Here is a 17,573-nt window from a genome sequence, read left to right as displayed (position 1 = left end):
TCAAGTGCTACCAAATGAAGCTGGAAGAAATAGCAAAATTGTGTTAACTGGATTCACTGCAAAATTCTATTATACTGGCCGTCACCGTAGCAAGGCAATCTTTTTATACCTCATTAATTGACTTACTAGTCCATTCATCAGACCAGGTTTTCCAAACCATTTCATCCTTCCAATTTCCATATCTTTCCTTCTCTCCTGAGAAGTACCTCATATTTCACTGGGAAAAAAATGAGGTCATTTGCCAAGAGCTCCCTCTCTTGCCTTCTTCTCAACTTATATCATCTAGATGCCTTCTGTTACTATCTGACTTCTTGTCTCACACAGTGAAGTAGTTCTTCTCCTTACCAAGGAAAATCCCTATGATGCACAAGTGATCCCATTCCATTCTGTCTTTTTCAGTAGATTACCTACTCCTCTATCATCCTTGCTCTCCCCTTATCTTCATTCTCTCCAAGCCTACTGGCTACTTCCCTACTATCTAAAAACATTCCCATGTTTCCTTCATCCCTCAAAAAACCCTACTGATCCATCCATCCTCACTAGCTATTATTCCATATCTTATCAGATCTGTCTCCCTCAGCTAAAAGGAGAACCCAGTCCAGAATAGTATATGTTCCAGCAAGCCAGTAGTAAAACCCACCTTGGCAAACCAGTGGTAGATCATTAGTCCCAGTGTGGTGGTAAACACCAACACCAAGACCCCTCACATATCTCTCCATAGTCAGGGGAATCTGCAGATTTCAGCTTTGAGAATTACCAGGTGACTCTGTATAGCCGCAGGCAAAGAAGTAACCTCCAAAAGCCAGACTCTGTGTTCTGAGTACACAGGTAACTGACATCCATCCTAAACAGCACCTTTGATATATGTTATACATATGCTAAACAGGTGTCTAAACAAACAGGCAACCTGTTTGTTCAGTGCTGTACTCTGCCAGTGCTTCAGCTTGTCCCTGGGCAAACAGGTAGCCTCCAGCAGCCAGACCACCTTCGGCTTGAGTTTAGCCCTGTAAAAACTCAGAAACACCTCACTGGTCTCAGCACATATCAGACACTCCACCAATTCAGCATCAGGTAAGCTGCCAGACTCCTATGGCCTTTAGCGCCATAATACACCCTTAATGCAGCACCAGACATAAGGCTCCTAAGTGGACCTCCAAGCAATATCATATAGTACCAGGTAAACAGCCAGCACCTGCAGTCTCTAGCACAAGAAGCCTGAGACTGTGACCACTGGAAACAGAGCTCAAACTTAAAAGAAAGGAAAAAAGCCAAAAAAAAAAATATGAGCAAACAACAATAACAACAAAAGAATCTGACCATAAAAAGTTATTATGGTTACAAGGAAGATCAAGCCACAAACTCAGAACAATGTCAAAACACTATGGGAAAAACCCTAAAGAAAAATGGGAAATGGTCTAAAGCCCAGAAAGAACTCATGGAAGAGCTCAAAAAGGAACTTTAAAAAATATGTAAGAGAGAGAAGAAAAACAGAGAAAAGAAATGGGAGGGATGCAAAAGAATTATGGAAAAAAAAAAAGAACCAACACTTTGGAAAAAGAAAACAATTGCTTAAAAAATAGAATTGGCCAAATGGAAAAATTTACACTTTACAAAAATCCATTGAACAAGTCCATGAAGAGTACAATTGGCTAAATGGAAAGGAAAGTACTAAAGATAATTGAGGAAAATAATTCCTTACAAGTTAGAATTAGGCAAGCAGAAGCTAATATTCTATGAGACATTAAGAATCAATTAAATTCAAAAAGACAAAAAAATGGAAGAAAATGTAAAATTCATAGTGGGAAAAACAACTGACCTGGAAAATAGATCCAAGAGAGACAATCTCAGAATCATTCTACTACTTGAAAGCCATAATATAAAGGAGGACCTGGACAGCTTCTCTCAAAAAATTCTTAAGGAGAGGTTCCTTGATGTCATAGAACCAGAGGGCAAAATAGAAATTGAAAGAATCCACTATCTACTTCAGGAAAGAGATCCCAAAATAAAAGCTGCAAGAAACATTATAACTAAATTTCAGAATTATCAGGTCAAGAAAAAATGCAAGTGGCCAGAAGGAAATAATTCAAATATAGGGGAGACATAATTAATAAGATTACATAGGATCCAACCTTAAAAACCTTAAAAGATTGAAGGTCATGGAACATGATATTCCAGAAGGCAAAAGAGTTAGGAGTGTAACCAAATATCACTTACCCAGCAAAGTTAAGCATAATATATCAAGAGAGGGGGGAAAAAAAGGTCATTCAATGAAATAAAGGGATTTCAAGCCTTCATAAGAAGACTAGAAAACACAAATAGGTAAAAAGGGAAAAGAAAACATAAGGGATTCAATAAAACTAAAATATTTACATGCCTACATGAGAAGACAATACAATATTTGTAAAGGGAGAAAGGAGAGAGAAGACAAACAGGAGAAAGAACAATATAGAGGAAAATAAACAGATGGTAATCATAACTCTGAATGTTGAATAGGATGAACTTTCCCGTAAAACAGAAGCAGATAGCAGAATGGATCAAAAATCAGAAGCCTACAAAATATTGTTTACAAGAGACACCCTTAAAATGGAGCATACAGAATAAAGGTAAGAGGCTGGAGTAGAATTACGCTTATTATTATTATGCTTCAGCTGAAGTGAAAAAATCAGGGGTAGTAATTCTGATCTCAGACAAAGTAAAAGCAAAAATTGGCCTAATTTAAAGAGATAAGAAAGGAAACTACATCTTGTTAAAAGATATAAAGTTGGGAAATAATCTTTACAACAAGTGTCTCTGATAAAGGCCTCATTTCTCAAATATATAGAAAACTGAGTCAAATTTGTAAGAATACAAGTCATTCCCTAATTAATAAATGATCACAGGATATGAACAAGTAGGTTTCAGATGAGAAAATGAAAGAGATATATAGGCATATGAAGAAGTGCTCTAAATCACTTTTGATTAGAGAAATGGAAATAAATACAACTCTGGCTGAACAAGCTGTGATATATGATTATAATAGATTATTGCTTTGAAATAAGAAATAAACAGGCAGATTTCAGAAAAACCTTCAAAGACTTGTATGAAAAGATACAAAGAGAAATGAGCAGAACTAGGAAAACCGTGTGCACAGTAACAACAGGATTATGTGATGATCAGCTATGAATGACTCAGCTCTTCTCAGCAGCATAATGATCCAAGACGAGTATAAACAATCCATGAAGGAAAATACTGTCTACATCCACTTAAAAAACTGATGAGCTCTGAATGCAGAGCAAAACATAATTTTTTTTTACTTTATTGTTTCTCATGTTTTTTTTTTTCTTTTGATCTGTTTCTTCTTTCACAACTGTGACTAAAAAGGAAATATGTTTTACATGATAGCATATGTATAACATATATCAAATTACCTACCATTTTCAGAAGAGGGGAGGGAAGCTAAGGAAGAAAAAAAATTAGAGCACAAAATCTTGTAAAAATCAATGCTATGGTGAAGGAATATTGTTGGATGAAACTCTCCCAGTCTTCCAGGTGCTTAGAAACTGGGGGTGCTGAATGTTACATACACTGTCAAATAAAATTCCTTTTATCATTAAAAAAAAATCAATGCTAAAATTATCTTGACTCATAATTGAGAATAATATACTTTAAAGTTGCAAATTAAAAAAATAAAATAAAATCCCACCTTCCACAGGAAACATCCCCTTTAATTGCCAGTGCCTTCCTTCAGTTGGTTATTAATTCATCCTGTGCCACTTGTGTTTACATCATTGTAATTTGTCTCCCTTGAGAGCAGGGACTGTCTGTTTTTTTACTTTTCTTCATATCTCTAGGGTTTAGTACAGTGCCTGACCCATATTAGGCAATTAATAAATATTTATGAGCTAACTGATTGACTGACTGTGAGAATGAGTATCTGTTAAAATGATGGGATTACACTACATTTGATTTGTTGCTGGTGACCTGTCTTCAAACTTGGAGATTAGAGGGATTCATAGGCTAATAAATAAGACAAATTAGAATGTGGAAATATGTTTAGAAGAATTGCACATGTTTAATCTATATTGGATTACTTGCTGTCTAAGAGAGAGGAGTAGGGGGAAAGGAAGGAGAAAAATTTAGAACACAAGGTTTTAAAAATAAAAATCTATTATCAAAAAAGTAAAAGCTTTTAAATATATATAAAATAAATATACATAAATATATAAATATAATATACATATATAATGAATAAATATATAAATAAAACTAATAAAAATGTTTTTAAAAGACAAGTTAGAAAGTCAGGTCAATAGTAAGAGACACCTCTATTTTGTAATATCTGAGTTTAGTCTAGAGTTCAATGACACATTGTACATGTATTTACATATGTACACAGTCACAACTAAAGTGCAACAGTTGCCAATAAATAAATTTGTACTATTGTTGCTGGAAATGCTAGGTTTAAATGACAAAGTGTGTGTAAGCGAAAGAGCCACCCTTTTTTTTGTTCTAAATGAGTCTGAACTCTGAGATTCATAGCTAATTTTATTAAGCCAAAATATAGGCTTTGGGCCCAAAGAATTGTACGTATAAAAATCTCACAAGGAAAGGAAACTCCACCTAGTGGCTGAATGAGTGTACTAGAGGGAAAGGGAGCACCCTGAGATAGGCTATTTTATTGAAACCAGTCTGTTTTACTAGAACCCCCAGAAATGTTTTGAAGGCAGAATGTTTACTTGATGTATAAGAGCCGATTACATCTTTATGTCCTCTTCAGAATCTCTAGTCCAGTCTGAATAGATTCTCAGCTTAGTCACCAGCCCAGGGTCTCTGGCCAGGGGAGAAGACTCACTAACAGGTTTGGACTAAAGTTGGGAATGCCAGGGGAAGAGAAGAAAGTATGAGGAACAAATTCCAGTGAGCCAGTGATTTTGATTCATCCATTAAAAGGACATATCTGGGAGTGGGTGGCGAGGTGCCAAAATCACTGGCTGGGGAGGCAGGACAGCTGGAGATGTGATCCTTAGTTCTGATTCCCTGTGTGGGTCGTAAGGAAGGGGCTGCCCCTCTCCGGATCTGTCTGCTTCATTTATGAAATGGATCCAGTCACCCTAGCTCTAGGAAAATTAGCTCGAGAAACTTGGAAGACAAGGAAATCTTCCAGGAAATTCAAGATGATGGGATGTAGGGAACAGAGGGAGGGATTTGGAACAATCTGGGAAGGTCAGCTCCAGGCCGGTATTGGTTTCTCCAGCCAGATTCTAGTAGGATGCAGGGGACTGTACTACATTCTAAACCTGGCCCTGTTTTGGGATCTCATTTGATCTTCCAGGGGCCTGGCCACGTCCCGCCCCACCCTTCCGTGCCGAACCCATGAGTCATCCCCTGTGGCTGCCCCACCCCAGGTTTCCATGACAACCAGCCTACAAAGAAGGCCCAGAATGGGGACAATGAGAAGTGGGACAATTCTCTCCAAGTGTGTTGGAGGAGGGTGTGGTCGAAGGGGGAATACAGGGGAGATCCTAGGCTTGATTTGGAGAGATCAGAAAACACTTGATGTTTAAAGAATCCCCTCTATTCCTTTGTTCCTCAGCTCAGCTCTCCCCTGACCCCTTGCATCCCTGAAGCCCTCTTCTCCCATGGTCCCACCTTTGTGTCTCAATATTCTACCTTTAGTCCCCCTTTAACTCCATTCTATCCTATCCCTCTAGCCAGAGGCTTGATTTAAGCTCCCTCTAACTAGTGAGTTGAAGTCAGACCTCAATGGTAACTGCTACATTATGGACTGAAAGGGAGGGAAAAGTTTAGTCTGGGTTTGAGCCATTTTTTTTTCTACCAACCTTGTTTGATTCTCTGTGCACACCACCAGCCCCAAGCCACTGAGTCTAGTCTGGCTGTGAGGTAGGAGGAGCAGGGAGTGATTCCAAAAAAAATTCCAGAGAAAAAAATGACATTGCCATTCTCCATTGATGTTTTGGTTAGTTTCATCAAACTGCTCTTTTTTATTCTGTGTTATAAATGATAGGTTATTTTGGAAGGGGAAGAAAGGGGAAGAAGAAAATGTTCAGAGATGAAAATGATGTAATAAAAAACTGTTGAGAAAAATTAAAAGAAAAAAGTAAAGTATATCTAAGAGAAAAAAGGACTCTAGGAGACCCAAAATAGGACTTCAGGGGAGACGAAGGAGGGGAGTGTGTGTGTGTGTGTGTGTGTGTGTGTGTGTGTGTGTGACAGAGAGAGAGAGAGACAGAGAGAAAGAGAGAGAGAGAGGAAAGGGAGAAGGACAGAGAAATAGAGAAAAACAAAGGCAGAGAAAGAGAGAGACAGAGCAGGGTGGCGGGGGGAGGGAGAGAGGGAGAAAGGAAGGGAGGAGAGGGGGGAGGAGGAAGGAAGGAGAGAAAAAAAGAGAAGGGGGAAGGAGGAGGGGAAGCTGTGACTCAGTGCCTTGGTTACATAACTAACTGTATTATCAAAACCTTCCACAAGAGGCACAAGACTCCAATAGAGCACAGGGCTCAGAGGCTAAAACTATTACAACCCTCAAATTAGGTTAGAAGTATAGAGGTGGGGTTATAGGAGCATCTGGGTCAGTCCAAGTCCCTGTGACCTGGGGAAATCTGGGAAACTACTCAGCATCTTAGAATGCCAGAGCTGGAAGGCATCTAGCCTAACCCAATTCTTTACAGAAAGGTTAAGGTGACTTATTCAGGGTCACATAGTGAGTAAGTATCATAGTCAGGATTCCCACCCAAGTCTCCTAAGCTCAAACTTAATGATCTTTCCACTAGAATCTCCTGTTTTGCTCTGCACAGGGCACATTTATATAGACCAAAACTTAAACTGTGGATCACAACCCCACATGGGATTGTATAGCTGAATGTGGTCATGAAATTATGATTTATTATGAGTAAATGTTTAATTTGTATACCTATTTTATATACCTATATATACCATAAACATTTCTCCAAGGCTCTTTTCACTATATCACATAAGCAAGAATTAATCGTGATGATTCATCCTTCATTCTCAAAAAGGACCAATGATATCATGAGGGTTACATATTGACATACAAGTGAACTAGATTTAAGTGAGATGGAACTGTGCATTAGAAGAGTGACAGGAAGAATCCTCCTCTGTGCTTGCTTGTTATATTTGCGGATTTCTCTAGTCATCAGAGAACTTTGGAAATTGTTCTTTTAAATGAATTTTGCATGTTTTTCTTATTGGGTGAGATTACTCTCTTAGGTTTGAAAGGCTCCTTTGGAATCATCAATTGATACTTCCCAAACATTTCATTTCCAATTTGGACACTGCACAATATGCCTCTTCCTAGGATGTCATTAGCATACTCACTTTATATGTACACAGTTATATTATATTTGTATTCTTTGAAATATATTTTTGGGCACTAAAAAAGCCCATTAAGCAATGAAAATAATTTGTTTTTCTAATCCATTCTCCCCTCCTCCCCGCCTCGCCCCCAGCCAAATTTCTTAGACGCAAAGGAGTCACAAGTGGAAAAAGTTTAAGAAACCCTGTTAGACCACCTCCCTTCCCATACCCTCCAAAGGAGGAAATCTGCCTTTTTCTGTCGCCAGACTGGCCTGCAGAGAAGGAAATCAGTCAGTGCTGGGTATGCACAGAGCACACACGGTATATGCTTCTCCGATCAATATCAGACTCTGTGGCACCTACTCTCCTCCTAAAAGGGTCAACTTCTATTCATGACTGCTAAGGTCAGAAGTAGTTAGTTAGACGAGGGTCCAAAGAGGAGACAGAACATTTGGTTTTCCTCTGCCTCCACATGAGAGGAACTCATTTTAATAAGAGATCAGACCCCCTGGGGCATTTCCAAATCGAGGCTATGATGAAGAGATGGAGATTGGGAATTGAGGAGAGGGGGGTTATTCCTGTTCTTCTTCCCAAAGGTGATCATTTTTGGAGCCCGTATTTCTTCCCAAAACTTGAAATGGCTTCTGCAGCTTGACCTGTTGTCTTGTCGAGGCCCTCCTGGGTTGACTTGACCAAGTTCTCCACAGCTGGGGAAGAGGGAGAGGTCACAGGTAAATTGCCCAATTCAACCATTCCATCCTCCCTCCTACTCCAGAAAAATCCTTCTCTGCAGATGAAGATGGCCAAAGCACAAAAAAGACAGCAAATTCATCATTGTCATTGATGTTTAGTCTCTTGCTCCAGGGGGAAAAGACTAGGATAAAACCAGGGAAAACACATCTCTAAGGGGATCAAAAGTTCTATGATAATACAATTAATTCTTCTATAATGTGTGTTCTAAAAACTGACATTTGTTACATGATTGATCTTCTAGGGAATAATTAGAAAATGTAAATTTGGGATTTACTAATAATGCTTTTATATATATATATATGAAATATGGGGAAAGAAAAAGATGGTACCACTTTGTAATAATTCATACCCACTTCCACAAACTAAATTTAGGTCTTTTTCAGTATAAAAATGTCATATTTGTTATATATCTTCTGGTGCAAAAAGAACTATGTTTTGTATCCATACTCTCTCCTCCCTCCTCCTTTAGCAATGGTCACATTCCAGTTGTGCCCTTTCTCTTGTAGCCATCAACTTGTCAACTTCTCCCCAATCTATCCCCCACCTCCATAGGAATTGGGTTACAGGCTGAGTAGTAACCCACTATTCATTGTAGTACTGATGTATTTCTACCTTTTTAAAAGTGTTTTTTACATAAAAATGTCACTGATAGTTTTTGAATATTATACACCTAACTTTATTTTCTCCATAAATGTTGTAGTTATTAGGTGATCTTGCATAAAGATGATTTTTAGGAATATGCATGGCTTGTTATAATCAAACTGACTATATAGAGTGGCTAAATCCATAAAGTACCAACCAAGGGTTCTTTGTCAAATCCAACTGGCCAGGGAAACCTCAGGAAAAGCAAAACCCGGTTCCCATAAGTTTTAGCTGGAGAGGGAAGGGCCCTTCTATGTCTTTTTCCTTGGCCCATTATCCCCCCCTCCCGCCATGATTACCTCCCATATACCATTTGATCCCCTTCCATTGTCTAACCTTTCTGTCCTGCCTCTGCAGCCTGGTCCACAGCCTGCTGGGCAGCTTCGCTTGCCGCATTTGCTGGAATAGACAAATGGGGGGAAAAGAAGAGAAAAAGAGAGGAGAAGAGAGAGAGGGGAAAAGAAAGAGAGAGAAAGAAAGGGTGTTGAGAGAGACAAAGACACAAAGAGAATCAGAGAGACAGTGATAGAAAGAGACAATTGTGAGGGAAAGAAGAAGGGGAAAAGGGGAGAGAGAAAGGCAGACAAAAATTAATTATTTTTTCTTTGGCTTATGTGTTCTATTCACTAAAAGATCCAGGAAAAATATTGTTGACCAGATGTGAAAAGAACTGTCATGGAATGGAGAAAGATGATGTTAAATTAACATGGTCACCTATATCACCTCTAAGAGTAGGAAGTCACCAACTACAGTTTTTCCAATAAGATGAAGGCCCATTAGCTTTTACCATCTGCTTTGTTCCAGTGAGTTCTCCAGGCATCCTTGGGTATTCCCCTACACCTGGCTGATGCACCCCCAAAGCCCACTGAACTTTTCCATCTGCCTTGAAATTGAACTCTCCTGTATGAGTTATCTTCTCTGAGAAGAATGAGTTCTCCGAGAGCAGAAATTGTCTTTATTTTCTTTTTGTGTTTCCTGTTCTTATACATAAGCAGCACACAGGAAGTGCTTAATTAATACTTTTTTCCATTCTGTATGGAAGATGACCTTCCATGGGGATGAACATTTCCCTTTCTAGACCTACTGCCCCTGATGACTGCAATTCTACCCATGGACATTCATTCCTTTGGATTATACATTGTCTTGCTCTGAGGCAGGTAAGTGGTACAGTAGAGAGAGTTCTGGGCCTGGAATAAGTAAGAATTTAAATTCTTCCTAAAACAGCTACTAGCTACAGGATTCTGGGTAAGACACTTAGCATTTATCTGCCTCAATTTCTCCAACTATGAAATGGGCATCATAACAGCACCTGCCTCCCAGAGTTATTATGAGGATCAAATGAAATACTTGTAAAGTGTTTGGTACATAGTAGGTACTTAATAAATGTTTCCCCCCCTTTTAAAAATGTGTCCTCCTAATAAGCCTTTTTTTTTTTTTTTTTTTTACCTCACCTGTTGCTCTGTGGTATCCAACTCCTTTGGCCCAGTGGACCATAATGTGCCAATACCATCTATAGAGTTTTCTTAGCAAAAATTGTAGAGTGGTTTGCCATTTCCTTCTCTAACAGATTAAGGTCATCCAAGATTTTTACTTGCCCAGCATCACGTTAGCTAGTAAGAGTTTGAGACTTGATTTGAACTCAGAGCTTCCAGACTCCAGAACTAGAGTTCCATTCACTGAACCTTAGGAATACATTTTCATACACTTCTTCCCCAGCAGAAGAGAAGAGGGTACCATGAGGGCCGTAGGTGCTTGGACAATGGATGAGAGGAGGAGAGATAAACATAGAGGGCAGGGCTGGGGATGCTGGAGAAAATTTCAGGATTTCTGTCTAGACCCTTTTGTTCTGGACCAGTGGCCAGAAATAAGCTTTAGCTGAGTCTCTTGGCAGATAGCTGCCTAAGTTATGCAGAGAATCCACGCTTTAGAAATAAACAGGTTTGTCTCCAAATCCCATTCAGATCCATACATAACCCCAGACACTCCTGAAAACTCCATGCCATTATCCCTACCCTGATTTAGAGGCTCTCAAAGGGTGCTACAAACGTGGACTCTCTCAGTTTAAAGAGCAGACCTGATCTCAAGGTGCCAACTGAGCTGATTAGATGGTCATCTAAGTGATTTGTCAAAAAAGAAAATCTTATTCTGAGGAAACACTTTTTTCCCAAAGAGCTAAAAATGTTAATTTATTTGTCTTTGGTAAATCAGAGGATGGGGAAAAGGACAGAGCAGACCCATTTTAGAAATGGACAAACTGGGATCTGGAGGGAGGTGGTAGGGAAAAGTCATGTAGATAAGAACATCATCTTATCTTTTCATGTAAAATCTGGCCTTTTTCAGAGTCTGGGGAATCATAGAAGGTTCCTCCTATGGAAAGAGTTTCTGGTGAGTCTAAATCATTTTGTATTACTTTGTGTATTCTTTGTATTTATTGATTAGGGAGTATGTTTTATTCTCCCAGTAGAATGCAAACTCCCTAAAGGAAAGACTTTTTTTTTTTTTGACTGAGGCAATTGGGGTTAAGTGACTTGTGGGGGGGGGGAGGGGGGTCACACAGCAAGGAAATGTTAAGTGGCTGAGACCAGACCTAGCTGCCCCAGGCAAGGATTTTTTTTTTTTTTTTTTTTTTTGCTTTTTTGTTATCATCCATCACCACCCTGACTTGTAATGGTCAGTTACTTTGTTAAATTGAAATTTAAAAAAATTCCTGGCATTTTGATCTTTGTCAGTCAATCAAGAGGCATTTATTAAGAGCTTACTATTTGCCAGGCACTATCCTAAGATCTGAAGATACAAAAAAAGAAAAGAAAAGAATAATTTCTGCCCTCAAGAAGTATTGAATTCTAAATCTAATGAGTGAGATAAGGTGTATACAAATTGGTACATACCAGACACATACAGCACAGGTAAGATAACAATGTGTGTGGGGGGAGTTGGATAATATGATGGGGCAGAAAGAAATTCTCTAAACACTGATCCATGGGCACCTGACGGGGCATGACTGGCCTCCATTGGTCTTAGATCTGCCAATCCTTCAACCCTAGAAAGTACAATTCTGTCCTTTAAACCAGGGTTAAGGTTATGACTCTCTTGGAAACGGAGGTATTTTATGCTTCTCGTGATGGAGCCTCCCTAAACTGGTCCTGGATGTTCTTCCTGACCTTTGACTCCCTCTTTGATTTAGCCTAACAGAAAGAACCAAGAATGAAGTGGAAGTTAGAAAACTGAGATTCTAGGTCTACATCTTCCACTAAATAAGTGACCTGAGCCAATTTACTTTACTTTTTTGGGGGGGTGGGGGGTGGGGTGGGGGTGGGGGCGGCTTTGTTCCCTTATCTAAAATGAAAATATTGGACAAGGGATTGCTAAAGTCTCTTCCAATATATGACATTCTCTGATTCTAGAAATCAGCAGAAGACCCAGTATATTCTATCAGCATACAGGGAAGAAGTATATAGTTTCTCTCTCTCTCTCTCTCTCTCTCTCTCTCTCTCTCTCTCTCTCTCTCTCTCTTTCTCTCTTCTTAGATAGAGAGCATCATTAGGAAAGACATCTATCCATTTTATTAATGGGGAAATTAATTCTTAAATGGCAGCTAGTTGATACACTGGATAGAACTGATCCTGAAGTCAGGAAAATCTGAATTCAAATCTAGCCTCAAACGTTCACTAGGGCAAGTTACTTAATTTCTATCTGTGTTATAACCATATATATAAAATTCTATTATATCTGCATATATCTATTATATCAGATATTCTATCTGCCTTTCTCAACTGTAAAATTTTAGTGATAATAAGGATAATAACTCTACCTCACAGAGTTGTTATGACTACCAAATGAGGTAATATTTTAAAAATGCTTATCATAGATAGTGCCTGGAACATAGTAGGGTTGATAAACACACCTTCCTCTAAAAGAGTTAAAAGATAGTCCTTCCCTGAACTCTTGTCTGTCCTCAGGGATTCCATATCCCTGGTGGCCTATAATATTCTCAAAAGGGCAGCGCTTACCAGGAAATTAATGAGTTTACTTCATTTTTAAAAATCAGGGAACCTGCGCCAAACAGCACTTTGGGGAGGAGGAATGTTATGTCAGCTTTAAGCCAGCAGTGGCAGGCAGCCTGTCCCCAGGAGACCCTACTTTTCCGTGGAGGGGGGAAGTTTCCTCATTCTCCTTGGAGGTTGGGAATGGAAAGTCCTGGTGAGCTTCTGGAAAGGGACCAATAAGAAACAAAACAGCAAGAATTTAACTTTGGGAAAACCTCCTGAGACTGGCAGAGTTCTGCCTCAAGGGAAAATAATCACTAGACTTAGCCAGCTTCTATACAGCATTTTCTAGTTACAAAGGTATCTTAGTTGCTACTTACTAGTGAAGAGGAGGAATGTCCCCCCTGAGAGAGGCTGGGAATGGGCAACTAAACTTCAATTAGATTAATGTACAGGGGCTGAGACTTCAGCAAATGTGGGATTCTGAATGAGTCAAAAAACTAAAAAACAAGGTCCCCCAAATCTAGGCTGTCTTGCACACACAAAGCTACTTTGATTCAGGGTTGGCTGTTACAGGTGCTGCCAAAGTGAGGGGCTTGCTTCCTGTTTTGCCTCTGAATCTTTCCTTCCCCATTTCATTGGCAAGGCAATTGTCCTAGCATTGTTGGTGACTCCCTCTTCCCCACCATACACATGCCAGGGGTTTCTGCTCACTTCTCTAGGATCCTTTTTAGGAAACTTTAAGAAACTAGTTTAGGAAACTAGGAGTAGTCTGGTATTGCAGTACAAAATCCTTGTTAGCTGTGTGACCTTGGAGAAATCACTTAACCCTATTTGCTATCATTTTCTCATCAGTAAAAAATGAGCTAAAGAAAGAATGGCAAATCATTCCTATATCCTTGCCAAGAAAACCCCAAAAGGGGCCACAAAGAGTCAACATGACCAAAAAATGACTAGGCAACAATAATAAAGCTTTTTGTCTTCTGTCCATTCATGTTTCCATGCTTCTGCAGCCTCTGGTCTCGTCCTCCCCTTCCTCCTTTCTTGGGGACTCGTTTCTCCTTTTCTTGGCTTTGTGGCTAACATCAAAGCATAGCCAGAGAGCCATCATCCCATCCTATTCATGTCCAGTGCTCAAGGAATCCTGCTGATGGCCCTTCCCTAAGATTTCTTTCAGAATCATATTTGTTTGGGGAACTTTGGCTGTAACAAATCCTAAAGGTAAGTCCCAACATTAAAAAAGCCCAGGGATTCCCACATTCTCAGCATCTCAAGAAGTGGCTTCCAGACCCACAGACATCCCTGGGGGATCAGCACCTGACATGGTCCCTGGCACTCTCTGCCCCAAGTGCCTCCTCAGGCCCCAGTATAAGACAAGCAAGGTCAAGGTCTCAAGATATCTCCTCTTTTCAAGTTCTATTTGACTCAGTCCAAGGATCCTGGTCTCACTGGCACAGTCACTTTAAAAAAGCAGCTTCTCTAGGAAGGGGATCAAGGAGAACCAGCTCTTTTCTCCAAGAAAGTAAGACAGGGCTAGGGAGAATGGAACAGAAATAAGTCAACTCTCTGGATTCCAAACTTTCAGGCTGATTTTGCCCCTCACTAGTCCTGAAAGCAGCACATGGACATATTAGCTGAGTTTAGCCTCCCTGCACCTATCCCTGAATAGGAAATAGGAGTTATGTTCTCTCCCTCTCCCCTGCTCCCACTTTGTTCATCGTCTCTCACCCGCCTCCTGGGCAGCTCCCTCTGCTTGCTTCTTCAGGTCCTGGAAGCTCTTGCTGGCCATCTTGAAGGGGCTGGTTGATTGGGCTGTAGTGGGCGAGACTGGGTGAGGCTGGGGCCTGGATCCTTGGGAGGAATGTGCCTGTTGAGATGCTTCTCGGCTCCCTCTTGATACAGCAGCTGCAGCGGTTGAAGCCTTATGCAGCCAAAGGTCCAGCCCACGCCCACAGGGAGTGGGAGAGGGCGGGGCAGGTGGCACAGCTTGCCAAGGTTCCCAGCTTCAGCCCTGGAGGAAGGGATTGTCTATGGGTATTTTTCCAGACTGGTAGTTCTTTTCAGTTTTAATCTGTATTGGCCCGACCCTAAAAGGCATGTGTGTATGTGGGGGGGAGGAGGGGGAGGAGGAAGAGCCGTAAGTCATCCCTGCTGATTCATGGCCAACTAGTGATACAGAACTTGTTGGGGGTAGAATTGGGCTTGGGTAAGGGGAGTATAATCAGGAGTCAAGGTTAATGCTAAATTGAACTCAGAGTCAGGAGTCATTTCTCTGTAAGAGGAGGGATAATATAGTATGTTAACTTGACAAGATCTAGATTCTGCCATTGACTTGTAATATGACCTTAAATAAGTTATTCCCCCTCTTTTTACTTGTTTCCCCATTGGAAAATGAAAAGTTTGGATTAATTCTCTGAAGTACCTTCCAAGTCTGACATCCTATTTCAAATCAATCTGAAGTCAATGGGTTATCTCATTGCTTTTTGCAGTTCCCAGAATCCTCCCCAAATTTCTACTACCTCCTTTCCTGTTGTTTAGATAATAGCCTGCTACAATTTATAAAAGCCTCCCAAAGAGGAATGAAGGGGAAAGTTGGCAAGCAAAGATGAATGGAATTCTCTGGGTTAGGATAGAACACCCTGGTGCCTGCCCATATGACAAATACATGGGCCTATGGGAACCAATGGTTTGTACTGGGTCTGGAGCAGGCTGTTCTGCTAACTTAATAGCTGTGTGACCTTATATAAGACATTTAACTTTTCTTGTCTCATTTTCCTTCCTTGTAAAAAAGAAATGACACCATACTAGATGATCAGTAAAGTCACTTCTAGTTCTAAATCGCAAAATCATATGAAATCATAAAATGTTTCCAGTAAGTCTCATGTCCAGGTAAGATTTAAATCAAAGCCAATCCCTAGGCAGAGCTGATATCATGATATCATGGCTTACAAAGAGAAGTTCTGACATCAGCCTATCTGTTTCCTTTGAACAGAACGTTCCAGGTCTGGGATTTGAACCTTCTAATTATTTTAATCACAAGGTTAATGGAGAGGAAGTTTTCCAACCTGCGGCTGTAGCCCAATCTCTCACATTATTCTCAGAATCAGAATGGATCACACAAATGTTAAAAACACAGGTTTAAACCTGGAAGGGACCTTAAAGGTATCCGGGCCAAATTCCTCATTCTACAAATGAGGAAATTGAGGCTGGAAGAAGTTAGGATTACACAGACAGTAAGAGGTCTAGGATTTGGACAGAATCTCTCACCCCAAATCCACTTTTTTTTTTTTTAAACAAGGCAATTGAGGTAAATTAACTTGCTCAGGGAGTCACAAAGCTAGGAAGTATTAAGTGTCAGAGGCCACATTTGAACTTAGGGACTCCTGACTCCAGGACCGGTGCTCTATCCACTATGACATCTAGTGGCCTCCCCACTTCTTTATGCTCATTTAAAAATTGAAAGTTAATAAGCTTTGGGAAGGGAGATAAGAGTTGCAGGTCTGTATTCTGGGGAGCCTGTAATCTATATGGGAAATAGAACCATCACATGTAAAAACAAAAGAATGTGAAATCATCTTGAATTTGCCTCAACTGAAGTATCAGATCCGGAGAATAGGATCTGCTGGATTGAAGTTGGCTCTTGGTACTTGGGATACCTGGCTGGTGCTTAGCTCCTCCCACCAACCCCTCCTCCCCCCCCCCCAAAAAAAAAGACAATTCAGGAAATTGGGGAAAGAAGATGAGGTGGGAAGGGAAGGAGGGAAGGTTTGTTTTAATTGTGGTTTTGAGTCCTGCTTAACCAGCCCTCCCAACTCTGCCCCCTTGCCAGCCTGATTATCCAGAATTCCTGGCAGCTCTACCCACTCTGATCTGTAATGACTACAGTAATGGGTTAAAGGCCCTTGTGGCTGCCTCTCTGGCAGAGCAGGAAGCAGCATCAGGGAATTGATGACCTTTAAACATCTTGGTCTGAGAGAGGGGCATTTTAAACATATGAGTAATCACAGTAAGAAGAACAAAAGCTCCAAGGATAGCAGCTGAAAATATTGATGTAGGCTTGTTTCCCAGGCTGGAGATACACATTAGATTGCATGTGTTTGTTGCTGCCTGGGGAGTAGGGGGAGTGACAAAGAGGGAGGAGAGGAAGGAAGGTATGTATGTCCTGCAGAGCTCCGTACCATGCAACAGTGTTTGTGTGCTGATACATGCGTATAAGTCTCTGGGTTGTTATACATGTGTGTGTAGGTGTGGCTCCGGCAAATCATTTAATTTGTCCAAGACTCAGCTCTTCCTTCTGTAAATAACACTTACTTCTCAGGGTTGTCTTGAAGATCAAATGAAATAATGGCTATGAAATGCCTTGCAGACTATGATAACTCACTTTACAATTTCCAAAGTGATTTCTTCACAACGATCTTTTGCTGTGAAAAGGAAAAATGTTTTTATCTGAAACTCCAATTTGCCAGTGGAGCTATGATACACTGATTTGGGGATTGCCTCCAATGATACAGACTCAACCATACTGGGCTATTCTTGTTCATGCCTTTCCATACATTTGCCATCTATTCTACTCAACATGCTCTGTGTGCGTATGTGTGTGTACATGTGCCCGTATGCATTTGAACATGGTAAGTCTCTTGAATTCATTATGATACCCATGGGTCACATAGTCTATATCTACTGATCATCTCTTGCTTCTACTAATACAGGTATCCCTTCCACATTGCAACTTTCTCCATAATAGTTTCAATGTGTCACAGGGCAGCATAGAAAATTAAATGGGAATTTTGGGGCAGTTTTGTGGAAGTCACAAACAACACAGAAAGGCCTATAGACAGCACAGAAAAAGTTTAGAAGCTCAGAAATGCATAAAATATATGA

General features: G+C 40.3%; 1 protein-coding gene across 1 annotated transcript; it reads right to left on the bottom strand.

Moving 5' to 3' along the window:
* Positions 1-7,761: 7,761 nt before the first annotated feature.
* Positions 7,762-14,716, bottom strand: ADIRF (adipogenesis regulatory factor). The gene is made up of 3 exons (XM_051981864.1): positions 14,421-14,716; positions 9,043-9,105; positions 7,762-8,018 (listed from the first exon to the last, which is right to left on the bottom strand). The coding sequence occupies exons 1-3, from the start codon at positions 14,479-14,481 to the stop codon at positions 7,912-7,914; spliced, it is 231 nt and encodes a 76-aa protein (XP_051837824.1). The 5' UTR covers positions 14,482-14,716; the 3' UTR covers positions 7,762-7,911.
* Between the last annotated feature and the right edge of the window lie 2,857 nt (positions 14,717-17,573).

Source organism: Antechinus flavipes, chromosome 2 (genome assembly GCF_016432865.1).
Source record: "Antechinus flavipes isolate AdamAnt ecotype Samford, QLD, Australia chromosome 2, AdamAnt_v2, whole genome shotgun sequence".
NCBI lineage: Eukaryota > Metazoa > Chordata > Mammalia > Dasyuromorphia > Dasyuridae > Antechinus > Antechinus flavipes.
Note: the sequence above shows the minus strand (reverse complement) of the source record. Positions and strands in the feature narration are given on the sequence as shown.